Below are 23,979 nucleotides of genomic sequence, written 5' to 3'. Positions count from 1 at the left end.
TTGCTCTTGTATTTAAAGCCAGCAGTCCTCACCCACTTGTCTGTACACCTTTGTTAAATACGGCATGAATTATGCTCTTGTGCATTTGCTCTGTTTGTTCTGTAATGCAAAGAAGGTGTACAAATAAAGTCCTTTCCATCTTATTGATTGTCACGGTGTTTGAACCAATTAATTTCTGTCACAAAGAAAAATGGAAAACGACATGACACCAGACTTGATGGTGATCATGAAGGAACATTTCTGACTTAACAATAGAGCCGGTTTACACAGTTCATGATCTTTACAGCTAAATTATAATATGAAGCCTCTTAAAGAGGAAGGTTTGATTACAGCTCCTCTAAAACTGGGCATGAGTGCGTTAAACAAGAGAGTTTCTGTATGATTATTGGATAATAATTTGATATTGATCACAAGAAAGATGCAAAATGCTCCTTATGGTGAAAAATGTTTTATTGTTGTAGACTAATAAGCCTTCAGGGAGTCCTACAGTCATTTTGAACTGCCTGTGTCTCTTTAAAAATGAATTATTGCTGTGTTTTTGTATGTTTTGACTGCGATTAATGGCACTTTCCCCTTTAATTGAGGCACTGGAGACGTTTAGGCGGAGTCGCTTTGTGGTATCAAGTTGCCAGAATTTACACCAGGCAACTACCGGATGTGACGAAAACTTAAAAGCACAACGGTGCCATCAAAAAAGTAGGCTCTCAAAACCCACAAAAGTAGCAACATTTTTGTTAAATAAAATGAACAAATGTTTTTTTTAAAACTTTCTAAAACCGAACATGTTAACTTTTCTAAAACAATTTCTTCCCCAAGATCCACTAAGAAATTTTTAATTTCTAATTTTAAAGTGTTTTCCCCTTATTTCTAAATACTGTACCAATGTGCTTATGGTAAAATTTTATTATGTGTTACCTGAACAGATTACAACATTTTTTAGACTTAATAATTCAAAAACAAAACAAACAGTAAATTATAGAAAAACAAAAATTAACTTTATTCAGAGTCTTTCATTTAATTGTGAAATTTAATTTAAAGGTTATTATTTTATATTTCTGAGAGGAATTAGTCCAAACTATTCAATAATTTAAAAATAAATACAATTTAATAAAACAAAATAAGGTAGCGCATACGCATGAGCTTTATTTTGGAAGTCTCGGCCTGTTGTCGTAGAGGTCCCAATGGCGGGCTTGACCGCGGCGTCTCTGTTTTCTGGACAGGTGGAAGCTCCGGTTTGACGAGCTGCCGTTGTTCTCAATACAAAGACAGGCGGAGACGAGAAAGACCTGAAATTCCCCCCGAATTAAAACATGAACTTATGTCGGAGACTATAAATATTTTACAGAAAATAAAAGCGGTAGTTTGAACGTTTTTTGTGAAAAATGTCCGCAGGAGAAGAGAGAAAATTGAAGAGAAACTGCGCAGTCATAGTTTAATGGGAGCGGTGACCTGAGCAGGTAAGAACATTAGTTTGCGTTGTCTTTAAATTTGTCCTTTATTTTAAATTAAGTCTCGTGAAATACATGTTTAAAACGTTTAATTTAGGTTACATGGTAGAAGTCCTGACATTCGGAGACACTTCCTTTGTGTTTAACCGGTTTAAATGAGCGCCAGCACTTCCTTAAATTGCCCCTTAAACGTTCCGACTTTGGTTTGTTTTATACAATTTAGATAACCCGTAGTTTTGTTTAACATGTCTGACACTTCCGCGGAGACCATCACTGATAGATGGACGGCTTACAAACGGAGGTCTGAGGACCTCCAGAGGTCGTATGTTTGCTGAAATATCTGTATTGGTGACTGCTGCTCTGCTTTCAGTTTTGTTGTCACGAAACACAAGTGGATCTCAAAGTAAGGCTTAGGGACCGTCAGGGAGTCTAACCTGGCCGTCTTTGTATAAAAACAAAATATCAGCACCTTCAAAGTACATCCACAAACACTGACGTTACACAGGTCGGATTATAGTACCAGGAACTCGTCCATTTAGACTCATTTAATTTGGACAAGGGAGAGTGTACATATTATTTTAGTATATGTGAATACTGTGACACAGAAATATGATGATTTCATTGCTTTTTACCAATTTGGACCATACTCTACACATTTAGCCCCTTCTAGTATGGATTATATTACCTAGCACCCATCAGGGCCATTTAAAACACAGAATCAGATTCTTTGAACCTCAGAATGCTTGGATTCACAGTTTTTCTATCATGTAGACCTCACAACACCATATCTACCCCATGGACCACTACCTTGGTACTGTTCTAATCTGGATCATCATTTATTACCAAACCGTTTCAATAAATGTTTTGAAAAACAGTTTCAGACATGTCTGTAACCCAAAAATGTGATTATAGAGGGTTTTTTTCTTTTGGCTCCTGGACCACATGAGACTAGATCTAGACCATCACCTGCTGCATTTAGACTCTCTTAATCTGTAGATTATGTAATCAAGAAAACATCCAGGAGAGTTTCAAATTCAGATTCTGTGAGACTTTTGTCCCATCTGGAACCAGATTACTTGATAGCTTTTTACCATTTGGTTGTATTTGACACCAGGTGTAGATCAAAAATGACTACATGTTAGAGAACAAAGTGCATAGAAGTAGTGCAAAGGACTTGGTCTGAGTATAGAGTCCATTTGTTAGTGGTCTGAATGATGAGGGCTACTCAGACCATGGCTGGTGAGGTGAGTGTGCAGGGATGGGGTGCGGGGGGATGGTGTTAGCTGACAGTCCAAGCGGCTTAGGGGAAGAAGCTGTTTGTGAGTCTGGAGGTGTGGGACCTGAGTGACTACCAAAGGGCAACCGGTCAAACAGGTGGTGGGTGGGGTGCAGGGGTTACCGGTGATGGTCCTGGCTTTCCCAAGACAGGAGGACCTGGTGATGGTGTACAGGGGTGGCAGAGGGCAGCCATAATCTGGATTATATTACCCAACATAGGTTCAGGTTAGGAGCTCTGTTTAAGACGTAATCCTTAAGTTAATATTCCATAATGCCACTCTGAATAGATGAGGTTTTTTTTTTTAAAGCAGCTTGTCTACAGTGTTCAGAACTGCCTAAATGTTCCTCCAGAGGCACATCTATTTATACCGGTTGTTTGATTTTGGCCACAGTCAGACAAGTATTGTTTTTGGAAAGTCTCCAGAGAACTCAGCCCTTTCACAGAAAGACAAAGACATGTTGTAATCAAGGTTTGCTCTTTTTATTGTTTTCTCTCGTAGTCAAACAAGTTATCCACAATGTTCTTTTTCTGTTTTAAAAATATTTAATATTAAAACATTTCTCTTAATCTTTTGGGTTATTTCTGGGTGCTATTAGCAGATTTCTGGTATAACTTATATTTTAGCAGGAAACTACTAATGATGTCTCACAGTGAAGTAGTTACAGGATGAATTTAGCCTCATTTGGTTACTGTGGCGTTACCCTAACCCTCATTTTCTTATCTTCCAGATATGCCAGCTGACGACAAGGTTGCCATCCTGACAGATGATGAGGAGGAGCAGAAGAGGAAGTATGTCCTCGCTGAGCCATTCAACACCCTCTCCATGGCCCAGCAAGAGGCTGTCACAGCGCCACCAGGACCCGGCTCTGACATGGCACATGATCAGGCGGCAGCGGTGGCGGCCTCGCAGCCAAATTCCATGGACTGCTGTGAGAGGACGTGCCTCCGCATCAACAGCCACCTCCTCATCTCCAAAGTCTTCTATTTCTTTTTCTATGCCGCCTACGGCTCGCTGCACCCCCTGCTGGCCGTGTATTACAAGCAGCTCGGCATGTCAGCCAGCCGCAGCGGGCTGCTCGTCGGCATCCGCTACTTCATTGAATTTTGCAGCGCCCCCTTCTGGGGTGTAGTGGCGGACCGTTTCAAGAAAGGAAAAGTCGTGCTGCTGTTTTCTGTTCTGTGCTGGTTAATGTTCAACTGCGGCATCGGGTTTGTCAAACCTGCAGAAATGATATGTGAGGAAAAGGGAGCTTCTCTCACCACGCCGCTTCCGCCCGCGGTAACGGTCCAGCCTCAGGAGAACGTAACACAACCAAGCAACTCCACCAACCACACCAGAAGTCGGCGAAACGTACTGGAGCTGCATGTGGAGCATTCCCACGTGCTCCACAGGCTAGAACGTAGTGTGGATGCCAACATAACCACAACATACTCTCCATTTAATTTACTAAACACCACCCAGCTTGTACCAAACACCACTCTGCAGACCACCACCAGTTCTGCTCCAGCACCTGAGAAAGAGTACCAGATCATCTACAACAGGGACCAGGTGGAGTCCATCTTCCTGCTCATCCTGCTTGTCATCATCGTGGGCGAGTTCTTCAGCGCTCCCGCCGTCACCATCGTGGACACGGTGACCCTGCAGTATCTCGGTAAAGCCCGCGACCGCTACGGCCTGCAGAGGATGTGGGGCTCTCTGGGTTGGGGTCTGGCAATGCTGCTGGTGGGCATCTGGATTGACCACACTCATATCACCGTGGCGATCGAAGGCACTGGTTGCGCTGTGCCCGATTTTCGTCTTCACAACTACCAGCTCGCCTTCATTGTCTTTGGTGTTCTGATGGGTGTGGCATTGATTGTGGCCACTCAGTTTTACTTTGAGAAAGGCGGTGAATACCAGCAGGAAGTTCCAGAGGTGGTGGATGACTCGGCGAACACTGACAGGGAGTCAGTCGCTTCAGACCAGACCCCCAGCAACCCCGACACCACCCAGGAGTTCCACTACAGTGACCTCCTCAAGCTGTTGTGCAGCGTGCGCTACAGCTCCGTCCTCTTCGTCGCCTGGTTCATGGGCTTTGGCTACGGCTTCGTCTTCAGCTTCCTGTACTGGCACTTGGAGGACCTGGGCGGGACCACCACGCTCTTTGGGGTCTGCTCCGTCCTCAGCCACATCTCAGAGCTCGCTGCATATTTCACCAGCCACAAGTTCATCGAGCTCGTGGGACACATCAGGTAAGAGCAAACACTACAAAGCACCAAAGCTCCTCCTACATATACAGAGATTTTCTCATCACACATCAGTTAGTAGCTGGTAGTTGGTCGCTAAAGAGCATCCCGGGTTCCACTTGCCTGGCTAACCGTAATACCACTCTCTCACTGCCAGTGTATCCTTCACTTTCATTGGTTGTTGCTTGCGCACACTTTGCGTCGTCAGTGGTTGTGTGGCTTGTTGTCATTGACATTTTCTGTTGTATGTTGCTGTTAGCTGCTTCCTGTGTTGATATTCCTTAACCTCCTAAGACCCAAACTCATTCATGGCATGCTTTTTTAATTTTTCTTTGCTATTTGGGCTGATTGGGATATGATGAATGTAAAAACAAAGAATTAGCAGATTTTTTTTTTTTTTTTTTTACCTAAAATAAATGAGATCCACATATGAAGACATTCGTTATAATTTTGATAGAACAGTGGCAGTATAATGTCCTCGTAAGTGGATATCAGGCCCTTCTAGAGCAAAATTTCGTATTTTGGTCTAGACAACCCAAAATGTGATGTCCACATATGTGGCCGCCAGGTCCTAAGGGGTTAAGGCTTCTTGGAGATCACGTTTACTTTGAACTTTTTTTCTGACTTTTTTTTGTCCCAAATATTTTTGTTTTTGATAATCATGGGAACCAAGACAGAAACATCTGGTAATTAACTAATGAACTAATGAATTATTTACTAATTATTTATTATCATGCTGTCAGGTTTCACATAGGTGATGTTCCCCCTTAGATACACAGTACTATCTCTCCTTCTGGATTATTTAAAGAGCCAGTTCATCTGTATTACCATTGCTGGAGCATGAGTTCCTTTTTCCTCGTGTTCAGCTGCCTCTGATCTAACTCTTCCACCATAAAATCAAAGAAATCTGTAAGCTGTTTAAAAAACATCCATCTTCTCAAATAAATGACCAAAAAAGAACTTCCATGCTTTCTTTAAAGACTTTTAAAAAGCAAAAACTCTTGATCAACCGTTTAAACTGTGCATTCATAGCATTAATGGTGGGTCCAAACTGTTCAGTCATCGCCTCGCTGTGTTTGGTGTCAGAGCCGTGACAAGTGAGCGCTCCTCTTTGGGACAATGCGGCCATTGAATTCAGGGTCGGACCCTTCGGGTAGCTTCGACATCTGAGAACAAGGGGTTAGATTTCACAGATCCATCTCTGCTGTTGACTTTCAAAGAGCTCTCAAGTCTACGCAAGGTGAAGATGGAGCAAATTTATCTGAAGTACTTAATAAATACACCTGCTGGGCATGCTGATATTTCTGTTCCTCGCATTAATCAAAAGCCTTGTACGAAGCCACTGATAGTTGGGAGCATGCAGCAATTACTCAGACAAAATGAGGCAGTCGTAGAATCTAGACAAGGTCTATAATGTAACTGAATAATGAATGATGAGCACCGTTTCTCTGGTGTCAGACGTGGAGTACTTTCTGTCCTTTGAGGCCTCTAAAAGTAAAACGAAAGAGAAGAATTTACTCACCTGTTCACTGGCAAAAAGAAAATAGTGGGACTCTAACTGAAATGACTGACTGTGGTTACCAGACCTCCAGTTAGCAACGAAACTTTTATTCATAATGTTTCAGAGTATTTCTATTCCCCTCAAGGCTGCTGATTATCTTAAACTACACACATTTCACTTTTCCTTTATTTAGAATAACAAAAATACAGCATGTAATATAAGTTAGTACATGAGCAAAACACAGGGCATGAAAGCAGTAATGTCGTTAGAAGATTAAAACTGGGGAATATTTAGACTGATTTAACTTCAAAGTAGAAGCAAAAATCTAAATAAACTGAACAGGAATGCTCACTATGAAGAGGTGCTTATGCAAGACATCAGTGGGGATTTTTACACGGACACAGGTCAGAAGCTGTTTGATTTCAGTGGCTCTGACAGACAAATCGGGCACATCATCGCCGTAAATGTCAACAAACAGGGAAAAAAGCAACAATAGGATGAAAAACCATCCAGCTGCTCACTATCTCAGATTTTAAATGTTGTAACATGTTGTAGAGCAGTGTTTTCTGTTCAGCCTTTGCAATTTAAAACCAATAGTTTTCAAATTTTTACATCAACATGAGACGAGGAGTAGGAAGCTGATAGAGAGGGAGAGCTTCAGCTGTTTGAGGATCGGTTTGTCGTTTTTCTGATCCAACTCATTCCTCAGATCAGATCAGCATCTTCCTCCTTCATACAGTCCTATGACAGATGTCCACGCTTGTAAGCACTTTCCAGAATTGGCACCTTGGGAACTTCTGCTGGCCACCATGCGGCTGCGTTGACGTGACAGACCATAACTTTCTCTGTGATCACAGTGGGGACTTTTAGTTCACTTTCAGAGCTGATGGTAAATTTTTAAGTGACTAGAAGCATTAGCAGAAATGTTTTTGGAAGTCATCTTTGCTTCTTGAAGCTGTGAAGCCTAATATCATTTTCCATGTTTCATTTTAGCCAATCAAAAGCAGCTTGCTGTGCTACTATTTCATTATATGTGTAAAATCTGGACACACTGGTTAAATATATTAACAGTAGCTCCTTTCTGTTCATGTGCATTGAAACCTTTATGAATTTTAAAGCAATGAGAACATTTCACCTGTTTTTGAAAGCAGAAGACAGTTACAGCCTTTACAGGCCCACAGGCTGTCTGGTTCCTCTTAATTTGCATTAATGATTCTGTGTGTGTATATTCAGTCTCATGCAAACACGCCCTTCATCTTCCTATGTGTTTTCAGGATGTGACTCAGTCTAGTAAGCACACTTCCTGCTTCACTGCAACGTCTGAGCAGCAGCTTCCTCTCTGGTGGTCACTTCCTTTCATTTTAACCGATGAGAGCACGTCAATAAGTGACCTCAGGCTGAAGGTTTAATGTGTTGACCCTTTTAAACCGACCTGTTAGCACAGAGAGACCATCTGCTACTGCTCAGATGTGCTCAGTTTAGCACTTAATGGAGTCCATCTTAGAGGACAGACTTAACTTGTAATGTCCAGAATCTTTCTTGTGAGTATTATCGCAGTTTCCCACCACACCAAATCAGATAATCATTGTAAACAGAGGTGCAGTAAATATTAGCTTTATGTATTTAATGTTGTTGTTATTTTTAAAGTTTCTGTTCTGTGCTATGTTGTAACACTTGAAATATTTTGGAGGTTTAGATCATTATCAGACAACAAGGCAGCCTGAAAACATCATCACAACTTAAAATTCATACTTCTTCATTTTAATACTTCCAAGTTCACATCTTTAAAACATGTCTGGGTTTGCTAGTCAGTTTCTAAGCTCTTAGAGAGAGAGAGAGAGAGAGAGAGAGAGACGCTAAATGTTAATCAGGTCAGATGTTGGTCAGTCGCTCTGCACCACTGCAGCAAGCGCTGAACGTTATTAGATCCCTGTGCTTATGTGCAGGAAATGCATTACTGTCTGGAGGCGATATTGCGCACAAAGAGGGTGCTGCAACAAAAACTTCTTTGTAATTGCTTTGGTTGCCAGCAGTTTACTGTGGTTGCCTGTAGTTTGCATGGAAGATGCCGACTTGCCTGCAAAAACTTGCCAACTACTCTCTAAGCGACCGTGAAGCTGTGAAAAGTATGAAGCGACCCATACAAGGAGATGCAAATAAATAAAAGTTGTGCCTCTTTGAAATGTTTTTGAAATGCAGACTATTTGGTGTCATCCACGTAACCAAAGCAATCGAAACAAGATTTTTGGTGCAGCGCGCTCTTTATAACTAGTTTCATAATAAAGGCGGCCAACCAGTTTGGGGATACACATTTTTCCCCATCAGCCAGAGGTTGCCAGGACTGACGGTCCAATCTCCTATCAGGCCTAACAGCTCTCATTCGTTGTTATTTTCTTTGGGAAATGCTGACAACACGACTTTTCCCTGTAACGTTGTTTTCAGCGAGAGAGCTTGTCGAGCTCAGTGTTCACACACCCAAAGAACAGAGTGTGTCTGTGTGTTCAGTAACGCTTCAGCTGATGAACAAACATTAAAATAATCCCGGTGATGAGCGCGATGAACTCGGTGCGTGTTGTGCTGTATTGTTCTCGAAATAGCAGCACAAAGCCTCCTTGACGGGTACGAACAGCACCACAGAAGAAGAGCAGAAAGATTAACGAGGCGAACAGTTAAATACAGGCTCATATAACTAAAATACTTTTTCCTGTTTTTGTAGCAACAAAAAACCACCAGAATAAATCAATCAGCTGACTTTAAAGACTTTTTACCAGCTTGAGTGTTTGTCAGTTTTTCAGCATTATGCTGTGTACCATTGGGTCATAACTTCAATATTTATTGCAATAAAGAAACAGTTAAATAGCACAAAATATTTTTTGTCTGATAAACAAACTGCAGCAGGTTTGGGTTTAAGAAGAAAGGCAAGCAGATCCAGACAAACTGTTGCTAATTTTTAGTTACAGGATGAATTTGTTGTCTTTGCTGATGTGGAAAAAAAGAGAGCAAAGCTTAAACAAAGATTCAAATGATGAACGATTATACTGACTGAAGGTGTGGCCTTATCACAACCAGTTCATCCTAATGGTCATACTTCCAGTAAAACTAAGAATCTGGATGCTTACAGGATAGAAACAGTTGAAGACATTTCTTCAGTCCTTGGAAAGATGTTATTAGGATTTAAAAATGCATATCAGTCTTACCAAACATCACTAAAGCAAAGAAACAACAGCTCAGGACTGAGTTGGTAATTCATTGCAACAAGTCTCATGCTTCTTCTCTTTCCTTCCTTAGAGTGCTGTACATCGGGCTGGCCTGCAACACAGCTCGCTACCTGTACATCTCCTACCTGGAGAACGCCTGGATCGTCCTGCCCATGGAGATCCTTCAAGGTAACCCTTTCTCTGTCTGTGTCTGCAGGGAGTATTGGGACTTCAGGACCCAGAGGACAGGACAGGCCAGGAAATGGCTTTGTTTGTCCAGCATGGCGCCTTATCAGACAGCGTTTCTCTTCCTGCAGTATCGCTGGTTAGCAGAAGGCTGTCAGGGCTGCAGCAGATGACAGAAAGCTGTAAAGTACGAGAAAAAAACTGAAGGGAAGGGAAACGGCCCGGATTCTCAACCGCACGATCTGTATTATTCTATGTTATTTCCTTTATTGTAGCAGCATTGCAATATACAGAGAGGATGTTAACAGAGGTGTCGTCAGAAAGCACATGTGCAGGGCGCTGCCAGACTTTAAAATAACAGAGAAAAAGTCCTCTTTCTCTGAGTCACAAATCAGTCGAATGCAAACTTGCAAACCATGTGTCACTTTTTTCAGCCCGGATAATGAACGCTGGCTTTTCTGTGCAAGCAGCAGCTTTCTCAAAACAGGGCTGATCAGTTTTAAAAAGGAAAAAACTGATTATATTATGTCATAGGTCCTGTTTATGAGCGGTTTGTTTCCTGTTCGGGAGCTGCTGCGGTTTACAGAACACTTAGCAGTAATCTGTCTTCTGTCTTTCTGATGTTCACATTAATGAGCTTTTCAGTCTTCACTCAGTCAGTTCAGTTCCTTTGTGGGCTCAGATTCACAGTTAGTGGAAACTAAAGGCACAGTTAGCAGCAACACGGATTTGTACATACATTTTTTTTTTTACTAAATATACATTTTATATTTTTAAGTTTTTTCCATTTTTTTATTTGTGTTTTCGTAAATATAATTATTTAAATTTTATTTTTTAATTTTGTGTTTTTATGTTTTTACATTTTTTAATTTTCTGTTTTTAATAGTTATAGTACAATAAAACTACAGTGAAGACTTGAGCAGTGAACAGCTGCTCTCTGTGGCTCACTGGTTTGCATGAGACATCCGCCCTGAGAAAACACCTAAGCCTCACAGAATAAACACGTGAAAGCTGCATCGGGGCTTCAGTTCTGACTGCTCCACCTGCTGGTCCAGCGTTACACTGAGAATGACACAAAAAGTCTAAAAGTATATTTAGCATTTGCAACACATGCGGTGTAAAAACAGGGAGGGCTGAGGCAGCCTGCTTTTTACCTTGATGCGATTAGCTGGTCTGCAGAGAGGAAGCTGAGCTGAGGTGAAGAAATAAAACTGTCACTGCAGGTTAATTAAACATATATGTCAGCATTTATTTATTCTCCAGAGTCCACAAATGGTTGACACTTGGCAGTGGAGAAGTAAGGAAAAAAAATTTAACTTGTGATATTTGACCTTGCAATGCATGAAAAGCCAAAATTTCATAGACTTTTTTTTAATCCCACAGTAGAGCAATTCACTTGCTCAAGGGCCAGGAAGAAAAAGGTGAATTAGAAATAGATTTAGATAATAGATAACAATAGAAAAATAAATAAGAAAGAATGCAGCAGTCAATATCTGCAGGTTATTGACTCTCGATTGGAGTTTGGAGGCAGCACAGAGAGCCACTCTTTGTCTAAGAGGAGGCTTTAATGTGTGAACATTAATGCTGCGAGGTACACAAATGCATTATGGAGGCAACACTCTGCATGTTTAATATCATACACTCATGCAGGTCTGCTAATATGAATGCTGCTAATAGGGGTGTTAGTAGCTTTAATATAGTTTAAATTCTGTGTCTGTGCTTTTCAAATGTGTCCTATAGTTCACTAATGAAAGTTATCCAAGCTTCATAACATTGACTTTAAATGTTGTGATGAAATGTTTAAGCAAACTCATTTTCAACTGAAAGTGTTTTTAAGTTGAAAATCTGGCCAATTGTTAAAAAACATAACAATTTCAGAGGCTCTGCCTGTATATGTTCAACACATGCTGCTGATGTAATGACTCTAAAGCTGAGATGTTGGAGTTAATTGAATACGTCAGGATGCTTGAGTTTATTTAGATTCAGCTATGACCCTGTTTGTCCTCCAGGTGTGACCCACGCCTCAGTTTGGGCAGCTTGTATCTCCTTCCTGAGCGCCGCGGTCCCGCCGGCTCTCAGGACGTCGGCACAGGGAATCCTGCAGGGCCTGCACCTCGGGCTGGGCCGCGGCTGCGGAGCCATGGTCGGAGGAGTATTCGTCAATTATTTTGGTATGAAACGAGCATGTGAGGCGGAAATTGCCGTGCAGCACACTGGCTAATGTTTAAATGCAGTACCGGTGTAGTGTAAGTGGTTTTATTTGAGCTGCTTTAGGGTAGGAAACACAGGAAAAATATGAGTTCGCCTTGCTAATGGTTTCTCTGTTTGCTCTGCAGGTGCCGCAGAGACGTTCAGAGGAATCGGCATGGCCTCCCTCGTCATCCTCCTCATCTTCTCCTTCATCCAGTGTCTGACCAGAGACACTGAAGGCAAAGGTGGGAAAAATGCATACAAATAAACAAGATCACAGATATGCACATTAGGCTTGTTTTGTATGTCACTAAGTAGATTGCAGGTTTATAGTGTCTGCAATATTTAGAAAAGCATTAACTAATCTTGTCTAATAAGAAGTGTAAGAACACAGCATAATAATCACCTTCTAAAAGGAAATCGATGAAAAGTAGCTCCATAGTGTTGAGGTGTACAGATTTGCCTAACAAGTGAAAGATTCCTGGTTTGATCCCAGGAGGAAACACTAATGCCTTGACCTTAGCCCCTTGTGGATAAAGGAGCAGCTTAAAAATTAAAGCTAAAACTACGTGATCCGCAGTAAACAAAAGCTGTGCTTTCTGTTGATATTTTGAGCCGGATGTTGAATCAGGGCTGGTCATGTTTCCACTGCTTTTGCTGGGTTTGTCCCTCGGGGTTGGGTCTAAGTGTGTCAGGATGCTCATGAGTCACGTCGATTGGTGCAGTTTTACAGATAATGTGGTAATGAGAGGGCTTTGATCGAGAGGAAAGCTCCTGATTTACCAGTAGGTCTACATTATAACCCTCACCGGTGGTCATGAGCTCTGGAGAGTGACCAAGAGAGGTGGAGGAAAAACTGGAAAAGTATGTCTGGAATATCCTGCTCTAGATTAGCAGAACAAACTGTTTTAACTGATGCTTTTGCTGTGACATGATACACATTCAGATCCTTAAAATCAATATTTTTCTGCCTGTCGTTTCGTGTTTCTTCCCTCTGCACCTTCTTCCAGAGGACAAAATGCTAGCAGAGAACATTCCTGTGCCCTCTAGTCCAGTCCCCATCGCCACCATCGACCTGGTGCAGAGTCACGCCCCCGACGGCAGCCCGGCCCCAGTGCGACAGGCTCCCTTGTTGCCAATAAGGAAGACCAAACATCAGGAGGATCAGGAGGACCCGAACAGGCCGGCTTGGATGCTTTCCGGTGCCCCCTGGGTCACCATTGCCTTCGCCTTCGTCCAGATCAAAGAGATGATCAGCCTGGCAAAGAACAGCACTCGAGACCCTCACCCACTGCAGGTGAACAGACAGTAGCCAAGCAGAGTTTTAGTCATGAGCACATGAAAAGAAAAACAAAAATCTGATTTAGGAACTAAAAATGTGAGAACTAGTCATTTCGGAAGACTTACAGTAATGTTATGTTTGGTTCAAGTTGTGGGAATATTAAACTGGGACTCTCCTGAACAGTTTTCTGTCTTCTGCAGTCAATTTAATACAGTTTTATTTGTAGAGCGCCATATTGCAGTATCAGGGGCCTCAAGGTACTTTATACTGACAGAATCTAAAAGCCACAGCAGGTCTGTCACTCTCTGAAGCCTCAGTATAGAGGCTTCAGAGAGTGTATAGACTTTTAGCTCAGTCTTTTTAGGAAAGACGAAGCAAAACGGGTCAGAAAAGTGGCTAAATGTAGCAACAGCTCTGTCAGCAGTGAGGTGAGCTGAAGCGTTTAGATTTCCACATTAAAGAAAAACTAAAATCAGTGATTGCATAGTTGAGAATTTGACATCCATATAACAAATATGTGTTTCCCAGAGAAGTAGATCATTTTTGTTGTGATGGCGAGGCAGGATCTGCATGTAGCCGTGTAGATGTTAATTAGTGATAATAAATAGTGGAGCACCAATCAGCTGCCGCTGTAGTAAGGTCTTCATTTCATGGACTCACTCCTCCTCCACCACCTCCTCCACCATAATATAGTTTAAATTCTGCGTCTGTGCTTTTCAAATGTGTCCTATAGTTCACTAATGAAAGTTATCCAAGCTTCATGACATTGACTTTAAATGTTGTGATGAAATGTTTAAGCAAACTCATTTTCAACTGAAAGTGTTTTTAACAGCTAAACCCAGGTTAAAAAGTCCAAAAGAAATCTGAGCAGAAAAATTGGGTTTCAATTTTGGTCTCAAATGGTTTGATCCTCAAGAATTAAACCAAAAGGATTGTCATTATCATCCAAATCAGCCTGTTAAAGTGCATCTGAGCCTACAGCAGGCATATTCAAAGTAGTATAACTGAAGTAAACAGTTGGACATGGGTGTCTGTATGAAGCCAGCAACTGGCTGTCAAATAAAACAAAGAAAGTATAATCCAGCAGTTTTTCAGCAGTGCTTATTATTAATTTTCACATTGACCTGGAGGGTCAAGAAAATACAAAACTAAAACTACACCTTTTAATTATTATTTTTTAATTGAACTTAGTTTAATGTAGTTTAAAAAAAGACTATCTTAGCTTCAACTTCTTTTATGTCCTGTTCCCTGATTTTCTTCAGACTTCTGCAGCTCGTCTCCTCAGGGTTTCTGTTTTCACACATGCTCTGTGTTACAAAGCATACGACTGGTCAGTGTGTTTCTTGTGTGCATACGTTGACTGCTGTGAAAACAAAGGAAAAAGATGTGCAGATTAAAATTATTTTACCGTAAATATTAGAAACGTTGTGGAGAGAAAAAAAAGAAAGAAACTAAAGGGTCCAGGTCCCGAATTCTTATAGAATTAACTTGTATAAAAATTTTAACAGTGCAAATTTCAAAACTATATTTTCTGTATATCAGTTTACATGTTTAAAAACTCACAAGAACCTAAAAGTCTGAAGCCTGTCGGAGCTTCTTGTGCTGATTGTTTTATTTATTCATGTTTTTTTTCATGTTTCTTCCCCTCACGGGTGATCTTTGCTCCTGTTCTAGCACATTTTCAAACCAGCAGCATCTTATCTGCATGATTTATCATCACCATCTGCTATACCCTGTTGTTTTTGTGAGAACTGAACAGTCCTTAACTCAACATAGCCAAACGCCAGCGTTAATGCTTCTGAACTGTTGACTTTTAAGCTGAAAACTGCCCGAGACCTGGCATTCATTATTAGATGCAATCCGGGTCGGCCCGAGGCACGAGTTGCTTTTTGTAGTGTGTAAGTGGTCAGACGGGGACTTTCAGGAAGAGATCTAAAAATAGCAGCCAGCCTGTCTGGATAAAAGAGGATATTCCTGATGATGAATTTACTGGCGATCCAAACAGGAGTAAAAACAAATCAGACTGATCAACAAGTATAGAAATAAGAAAACGGTTAGAAGTGAGCTTGGTCCGTTATAGACATCAGCACGATTTAAATCAGGGCAGGCTTTTGATTTGTGGACATTTTACACGGTGTGTAATTTTTTTTAATAGCCACATGCCGCTGTAGCTGCTGTATTACAAGGCGTTGTGTAATAGTAACTCACTGTTTCCATCTGTTGTGTCTGAAATGTCTCTTCTTCATGCTTTAACTCACTAATCTGACACTTCCTCCTGACTGGCTGCCCACACACACACTGAAGAAAGGTGAGATGGTGTTGCGTGCAAAGGTTGATGGAAAACTACTGTGTGTGTGTGTGCGTCTGTGAGGTGGGGGTGTAGTTCAGGATTTTCTGTGTGTGTGTTTTTTCATGCATGGGGTGATAACAGTGACTCAGGCATACCTGTGTATGTGTGGGTTGTGGGCGTGTACATGCATGTACGTCTTTGTGTGTCTGTGAACCGCCCACACCTGACTCTTGACATCATGTGATGCGCTTACATGTATGGGTTTCTCCCCGGTGATGTCACCTCCAACCCCACCCTCTGGGGGCGGGGTCTGAGGTCTGCTTTTGTGGCCGGGAGCTGATCTCTGAGCTTTACCCCTGACTGATGAGGTATTTAGATAATCTGTGCTCGGTAAAGCAGCTACTTCAGTCTTTTGTTGCTTTGATGGCACTACTGGTGTCTGCAGAATTTCCCAAAACAATATATTCTGTTTTTAAATATAATATATCTTTAAAACACAACTGTTATAGACTTTCTGGCCAAAATGCATTTAATAATTTTCATAGTTAAAAAAATACTTTTCATTTTCTTTGCTGAGAAAAGAAGATGATATGCATAAAATAAAATTTGCCTTCTTTTTTTGCTTTGCAGCTCTTTCTTGTGTTATAAAAATCGCATGCTTCTTTTCTTAACGTTGGTGCATTTTCACTCACATACTGTTTAAGCAATTTAGACTTTTTATTGTGTGACCATAAAAGTAGGTAAAAATGTGACCTGCCAAGGTATGGCAGATGCAAATGAGCTTTAAGCTAACTCTAGTACAGTGGCTCAAATAACAACATTTATGTTAGTATTGTAGACAGTCCCTTTCAAATAAAAATAATGAAAAAAAAACAAAACAAAACATAAATATCACCTGTTTGTTTTGGGACTCAATGTTGGCATCTTGGCCAAACAGTGAAACACTGCTTTCTCAACTAATGCTAACAAGCTTTTATTTCCATAGACTATATGGGTGCATCACACAACCTGTTAATTGTGCTAAGTGACAGACTAATTGGAATATAACTCACCAAAACCACAGCATAAACTACTTGGATGTGCTGTCTCTAACTTTAGTATCCAGATAGATGAGTTATAAAAACAAATCACCATGCATATAGTTTTTATGAAGAATTATACTATCCAAAAGAGGGGAGAAACAGAATTAAATTTATTCCCATTTCCTTGTTGCGATTACACCACAATAACTGTGTAATGTTTAAGTTAATAATTACAATTGCAGATGAAATGATGTAATGTTTGCTATGGGAAAAATGAGCATATCTTTTTTTTTTTCTTTTTCCATAATGTAGCAGCCGTGCAAGCACATAAATCAGATTTTGTCAGAGTCTTATTTAATCAATTTGATCTGAAGATTAAATAAGACTCGTAGCTGAACTTTGCTCTGAGTTTAGTTTAAACACAGTAAAATAATAAAAAAATAAAAGCCATGCTGAGCAGTAAATCCCCTATAAGGGGATAAAACACAAGATTTTCATTAAAGCTGCTAAACAAATGTAGGATGAAAATTATAACAGCTTTTGTATCACTAAATTCAATTTTAACAGTTTTTAAAATATTTTACAAACAGATATAAAAAAAATCTGTAAAACTGCAAAAAAAAAAAAAAAAAACACCCACATCTGCGAAAACAAACAGTAATGATGTTAAAAATAATGGGAAACATATGGTAGACATATATTTACTTTATAATGAAAAGCTAGCTTTGTTTAATATATTAATCCTTTTTTTAATGCAGTTAAATTTGTTCATTTTTGTATCCTCACCGGTTTTTAGGGAGGTTTAAAGCTGCTACTAATCATTTTTCCACAATGTTTACTATCATATGACAGCATTTCATTAAATTATATTAATCCGTCCTTGATAAACTTAAGTTACATTAAACCTGTGTGCAGTATTCAGTGGCTGTGTGATTGCAGCTGCTTCTTATTTAAGACAGCTTCTCTTTGCCAGATGAAGGGCTAGCATTTTTAGTTACAAGTCAATGTCTTTTTTACAAGTTAAATAGTGTGGGAGTGAGAGTCTGTTTGCAATACTGGAGTTATGAAACTGTAAAACACTGCAGTAAGCTCTGGGAGTAAACACAAGCTCACATCTAGGAGCCACTTTTGTCGTTTTTGTACAATAACTTCAGGCTATTTAATGAAGTTACGTATACTATGACTATTTGGTGAGTTACAGGCCTTCAATATACATACAGATGCACAATTTGTAATACATTCAAGTAAATGAGATTTACTTATTAAAAAAACCCATTTATGCCCTTTTTAAAAACTGAAGCCAAATCAATTTTACATCCACAGCCAAAAATCTGATCTCATGGAAAAGCATCATCTGTAGTTAAATGACAACATTGTAATGTGTGTCCAGCAGAGGAACAGGAACCAGAACTGGTACCCTGGAGGTTCGATCTGTTTTCCAATGATTTAACAGAGAAAATATCAAAAAAGACCCTTTAAAGTTTCGGGTAAACTTTAAAGGGTCTTTAGCATCTGAAGGGTCTCTTTTTTACCTACATTTTGGTACCAGACCCATCTTCTAGTTTTTTTCCTCCTGAGTCAGAATAAATGTCTAATGTAGTCATATTTGAACACACTGAGCATTGCTTATGGCTCTAAAATGTAGAAACAACATCAGTACTGACATGTTCTATATAATAGTTTTAACATCACTCGAGAAACTCATCGAGGTTGAAATTTGGTTCAAATCTTTCAAATTTAAGCACAGAGGTGTCGGTTGCGGTCGTGCAGCCTCGCTAACAGTGCAGGAAATCTTTTTATTCATTAACCACCGCGCAGGCTCCTTAGAGCGCCTGGAACAGAGCCAGGACGAGAGAGCTGAGGTCTGAAGATGACCTGGAAGCAGTCAGAGTAGCAGAGGAAGTTCAGGGAAGGTTACCCAATTCTTAAATACTTGTCTTAGTTAACACGTTATGTAAACAGCTAGTGTTAGCATTAGCACCATTGTATCCATGTCTTTGTTGGCTAGTAACAGCTCAGGCAGGTTTTTCCTGCTAGCATTTTGTTGGAAGCAGTTAGACATGATCTAGCAGATGTAACCTAAACTGTTGTTCGGCAATTGTGCCACATGTTCAACTGGCTTCCTGCCAGCCGCTCTCAATGTTTTTGTTTCTCATGTTGCTAGGTGCCTAATGAGCGGGCGGTGGCCGAGTACGAGGCGGTGGCGACTTCGCACAGAAACTCGAGCGATGACGGCGCACACCCGCCGAAATCCACCACGGAAACTCCCACGCAAGCAGACACCACCCACACCTCACACACAGACTCTGACAAAGACCAAACGCACCCTGCGTCAGACGGAGGAGCGCCCAAAGACAATCCGGTCTTCACAGAAGAAAACGCACATTGAGTATTCATTTAAAAACTATTGAATGCACACACAGAGGGCTTTAACCGTGGTGTGTTTCATTACTGCAAAGTGACCTGTCTAAACAAGTTCATCTGTCCTCCAGTTCAGTGTTAAAATCCTATTGTGTGGTGAAGTGATTCCTCTGCAGTTTATAAACACTGTGTGTCCAGATTATTCTAAAAGCTAGTGTAGTGTGTACATATGATCGTAAAATGGGGGATTATCCTTGAATACTGGAAGCAAGCTGGAAATGGTTTAATTCTGGAGGTGGAGTGGTTTCTAAACTTCATTAATGGATGGTTTTTGCAGCAGGTTTGAAACTGATCTCTGCGCACTGCAACACCTTCCGGTGGACTGTGAAGGAAATTCCTTCATTTGTAAATGTGCCTCTTGATATGTTATTTAACTTAATTTACGTTTAAAATGGGAAGAAAACTGTTGAAGTGTTTTTAAAAGAAGTAATGATACAACGTGCAGCTTTGACTGGACGACAGCACAAATGACTTCATGGGATTTTAACTTGTGGCAGGGATTTTTTATTTTTTTTTTGTTAATTCTACTGTAATACAAGAGTTCCCAATCTGAATGTGCCGTAGATCATTTTCATGGCCACGCTTCGAATGTGTGGAGCTAAATTCACAATAAAAGCCTCTCAGTTGTGTCTGGCTGAGTGCTTTTAATTTGAAGCAGCAGCATAAGTAACTAACCGTGAAAACTACCACATACTGAATGAGAAATACAGCAAACAGAAAAGCTTTACAACAAGTTTAAATTCAACCTGTGATTACTTAGTATATAAATAAAATCGGAAACATTTTCTTTAATGCACATAAAACAGAGGCTATCTTTTCTACTGAGGGCCTGCTTTTCTAAAAATCAGTGTTTATTTTTTTCTTGGGGAAGTTTAACCCATTTAAGTTAATGTATCATTTTAATGTTTCTCTAAAAGTTAACTAATGTCTGTTGTTCTGGAGCTCTTTCTACGATCCCCAAAGATTTCTGTAATAAAAAAAAGGTCACCTTTCTCTTCCCTCCTCATAGAAATGACCTCTCCTTTCTCCTTGTCTTTGTAGAGTCATGATGAGGCACAACAATGTAAATTTAGAGGTAAATAACAAACAGTAAATTATACATTACATGTGCACACTTTCACCAAAGTTTTGTCTTTTTTTTTTTTTTAGTGTTCTTCCCCTACGTTTCCACTGGTGCACAAAAAAAAGGAAACGGAAATAAAACAGTTGCATAAAATAATGAATCAAATTGCAAATACTGCAAATATATTGGTGAAAAAGTGCATAAAAATCAGGCAAATCTAGTTGCAGTAAAATAGGTAAAAATACATACAGTTTATTAAAGAGAACGTGATTCTAGGGACAAGTATAAGAATAAAATAAATTTGATTTTTACTAACTGCTAATTGCGGGACCAAAATAGTTTCTAATACCTTGGTGATAAAAATTTGAAATAATAATAGTACGCACAGCCTGTGACGGCACACCTTCACAGTGCGTGAGTAAATGTCTGTCTCCAGATTAATTTGTGAAATTTCTTGAAAATATCAAGATGATTTCTCCTGTGCGATCTTTTCTGATTCTGACATGCAAATATATAAACTGGTGCTTATTAAAATTGGGTTTAATTCATTCAAGCGTAAAATAACCTCCGACTGAAAATCCGAGTGTAGACAGTCTGTAACCATAACTGTACAATGAGAATGATTCAGGTTAATGAAAAGGCAACCACATGAAATATAATTACAGTTCAGGTAGTTAATGGCACCGTATTATTTGCAAGATTATTATGTGTGGGAATAAAGCGAATAACCGAGACGTAAAGGAAAACAAGAACGAGCTCCGTCACGTTCAGGTGGATGGTAAATTACTTTGCCCCTCATATGACAGTTGACATTGATATAACTATAATGTGGTTAGAAGAACTATCTGAAAAACTGTTTATTACAAAAACAAGTACTGTTGGTTGTTAATGTATTTTTTACATAAGTTTGCAATAATTTGGTTACGTCTGTGGTCTGTCTGTTGGGAATCTCTGTAATACTTAAAACTGTATTTTTCAAATTCCTTAATTGTTGTGGTACCTTAAAAATGGACAGAGCTGGAAATGGCAAGAATATTTTCATTCTTAGACTCTACTAGAGTAGCTTTGTATGATTCACAGTTCAAAATAATCCGTATTATATTAAAATGGGTCTCACTTCATCCCTTTGACCAGCCTGGGAATACACTGCACTCACTTAAGCGCTTTGATTCCAGTAGACGTGTTTCAGAAGTGTCTCTATGCTCGGGTATAGAAATCAGATAAAGTTTCAAAATAAAAGACCCTGAAGATTACATTTCTAAAACACTCCTGATGTGATTTGAAGACATTGCAGCATCCCACACTCAAACCTAGTGTATCCCCAGTAGGGATGACAATCTGTAAGGACGTCTGCTCTTACTATTATAAGAACTGATCAGATGGCGTTTGGAGTTTGCGGCTCAAAAGGGTTGCTTGTACATACGTTTTGCCCATGTTTAACGTGAGTTTCGGCCACTGGAACAGAAGATGGATGCAAAAATGTAGGAAAAGCAGAATTGGTCCACATAAAGACGCTACATCCTCTACCTTTGTTGCTCCTTGACAAATCAGATTTTTGAAGTCTCACGGGAGGAATTGCTGAGTCTGTTAATTCTCGTCAGAGCTCACTGAAGGAGCTGTGATGAAGAAGTGCCTCTTTAAACTTCTTAATCATCATTATTGTTCTAACTTCTTATGATGCGATGTTGAGCAAAGACCCCTTTACTGTGCTACACTACACTGCCAACAGCTGACACGCTCTCTGCTTCCTTATTTTCATGCCAAATAGTTTTCAGTATTGAGTGTTTTTGTGCCGTATGTGTAGGAAAGCCTTAAAGACGAAGCTATTCGATGTACTGTAATGATGTGCGGTCAATTAAAGGACTTTTTGAAAAGGCCAATATCACTCCTTTATTACAGTAATCATCCAGTTGTAATTAACTTGATCTAAATGAGTGTGTTCTCTTATTAAAAACAAAGCCTTATATTGCTTTTCTTTCACAGGTGTGTTTGGTGTTGAGTAATTTGAAATATTCTGGGGTATTTTTTATTTTTGTTCATGTATATGAACTGCACTGAATCAAAAACCAGATATGAAAATAAGCCCCAAATTTCTCTAAAGACACAAACTGGAGAGTGAGTCAAATTGTGAATGTCTGTTAAGTTAGGAGCCTTAAAAATACTTAAATGACTCATAGGTCAGTGTTAAACGGCTTAACAATCAACAAGTCATTTCTCTGAAACTGGTCGGGTAAAAGGACTGGACTGAAAATAAGTGAAAAGCAGCCAATGTCCAAAGAATAACTTTAAAAGACCTCTGGAGCCATTGCTCAAGGCTGCTTTAAAAAAACAATGACAGGAAAGTCTGAGTATAAAGAAATGAGGGGTGGCTCGAGACTTTTGCACAGCACTATAACTCCACCAGTAAATCAAAACTTACACCTCCCCTTTGCTCATGAACAAGACCCAACGATACAAAAACTCCTCGTCTTGCGAAAGCAGCTAATCCCAACCTAGAGTGAATACGCCACACTTAATCCGGCTGAAAACCATCACCTCAACATCTGCTGCTGACCTGACGCCCTGAGTGAGTTGGAGATGATCTACCTTTTGATGAAGCCAGAAAGACCACATCACCTGAAAAACCAAACATTCCTCTAAGGAGCATGCCTTAATGTGGCTAAAATGAGTGCAATTTTTATTGCAGTAGGTTTCACGTGAGTAAAAGTAGAAACGTATATTCAGAAATCTACTCCAGTAAAAAGTACCCCAAAGGTAAAAGCCCACATTATTCCAGTGTAATCTATATGACTATTTTTTTATTTAAATGAGGGGAGTTGTGATTCATTTAAATACTTTAATGTTTCATAGTTCATCTGTGTAAGTGTGCAGGATTCACACGGAGGTATTTCTGCACTGGTGCTCAGCGTTTGTGTGCTAAAGCAGCCACTTGATGGCAGTAGCGCTCTGGTGCATTTACAGAGTCTTAAATGGACTCTGCCAGCCTCTATATGTGTGTGGAGGGTTATTGAGGTCGTGGTGAGCCTGCTACTGATGGGTGTGTGTGGGAGGACAGTAATAGGCTTCCTCAAAAACTAGACTATGTGCTGTTGTTTAAAAAAAAAAAAAGGAAAGGAAAGGAAGAAAAAAAGAAATAATAAAATCAAAACCCGTCTTGGCACGCTCAGCCTGTCTGATATCCGTGGAGAAATTTCATCAGCCCCGGTGCTGTTGATGCTGTTGTTGTTGTTTTGTCTTGCGTGGTCCTTAATAATGAACAGTATAATGGTGTTGTTTTTCTTCTGAGGTGTCATGACCGCGAGCTGCAGAACAATGCCACACATTTTAATTCAAATGGCGCGGAAGGTCGAGAAGAGGCCGGCTCTTCTGTTCCCTGACATGTCTCTGAAAATTGCAGGGAATTACTGCAGTGCTGACCTGCAGACGTTTCCAATTAGTCGAACAAAGAGAGTCGTGTATGTTGGTCATTACTGCATCTTGCAACTTGATTATTTTACTAATGGGAGGAGGGGGTAAAAATGCAAATAAATGCTGCCAATTTTTAGTTTTGGTCCCTAAAAGCCACATTAAAACACATTTTGTTGTAAACTAACAGCTTTCTCCTAATTTTTAGGAGTCAAATAAGGCCCTCACACCCCGAAGGTCATTTTCCACCGCCTCACCATCTTAGCATCTACTTTCTTTTCCCCCTAACCTGCTCCTTTGCCCTTTCTTTGTTCCATTTGAGCTGAAGAACAAAAGCTAACGTTAATTTACATGCTACAGAGCCTCATCCAGAGCCTTAATTGTACCAATTACCATTGATATTAAAGAGCATTCAGTCCTGGCCAGCTGCTGCCCAGATACAACCTGAAGCTATTTTTAGTTCCCTCGC

General features: G+C 40.1%; 1 protein-coding gene and 1 long non-coding RNA gene across 2 annotated transcripts; both read left to right on the top strand.

Annotated features, from left to right (window-relative positions):
• Positions 1-1,175: 1,175 nt before the first annotated feature.
• Positions 1,176-21,985, top strand: LOC146491652 (major facilitator superfamily domain-containing protein 6-like). Its single transcript, XM_085151640.1, has 7 exons — positions 1,176-1,457; positions 3,456-4,959; positions 9,743-9,840; positions 11,847-12,008; positions 12,174-12,272; positions 13,038-13,324; positions 18,786-21,985. Exons 2-7 carry the CDS (start codon positions 3,458-3,460, stop codon positions 19,008-19,010), a joined length of 2,373 nt encoding a protein of 790 aa, XP_085007766.1. The 5' UTR covers positions 1,176-1,457; positions 3,456-3,457; the 3' UTR covers positions 19,011-21,985.
• LOC146491653 (uncharacterized) lies at positions 4,966-9,627 on the top strand. Its single transcript, XR_014872411.1, has 2 exons — positions 4,966-7,192; positions 7,287-9,627. It is a non-coding gene; the product is annotated as an uncharacterized LOC146491653 (long non-coding RNA).
• Positions 21,986-23,979: the final 1,994 nt, after the last annotated feature.

This window comes from Neolamprologus multifasciatus, chromosome 23, assembly GCF_963576455.1.
Source record: "Neolamprologus multifasciatus chromosome 23, fNeoMul1.2, whole genome shotgun sequence".
Taxonomy (NCBI): Eukaryota; Metazoa; Chordata; class Actinopteri; order Cichliformes; family Cichlidae; genus Neolamprologus; species Neolamprologus multifasciatus.
The sequence above is the reverse complement of the archived record's forward strand: the minus strand, read 5'-3'. Positions and strand labels throughout refer to the sequence as shown.

Excerpts from the sequence above, each read along its gene's own strand:
- LOC146491652 (XM_085151640.1), top strand. The coding sequence starts at position 3,458 with ATGCCAGCTGACGACAAGGTTGCCATCCTGACAGATGATGAGGAGGAG. Across the intron at positions 9,841-11,846 it reads GCCCATGGAGATCCTTCAAG|GTGTGACCCACGCCTCAGTT; the intron begins GTAACCCTTTCT and ends TTTGTCCTCCAG. Across the intron at positions 12,009-12,173 it reads AGTATTCGTCAATTATTTTG|GTGCCGCAGAGACGTTCAGA; the intron begins GTATGAAACGAG and ends TTTGCTCTGCAG.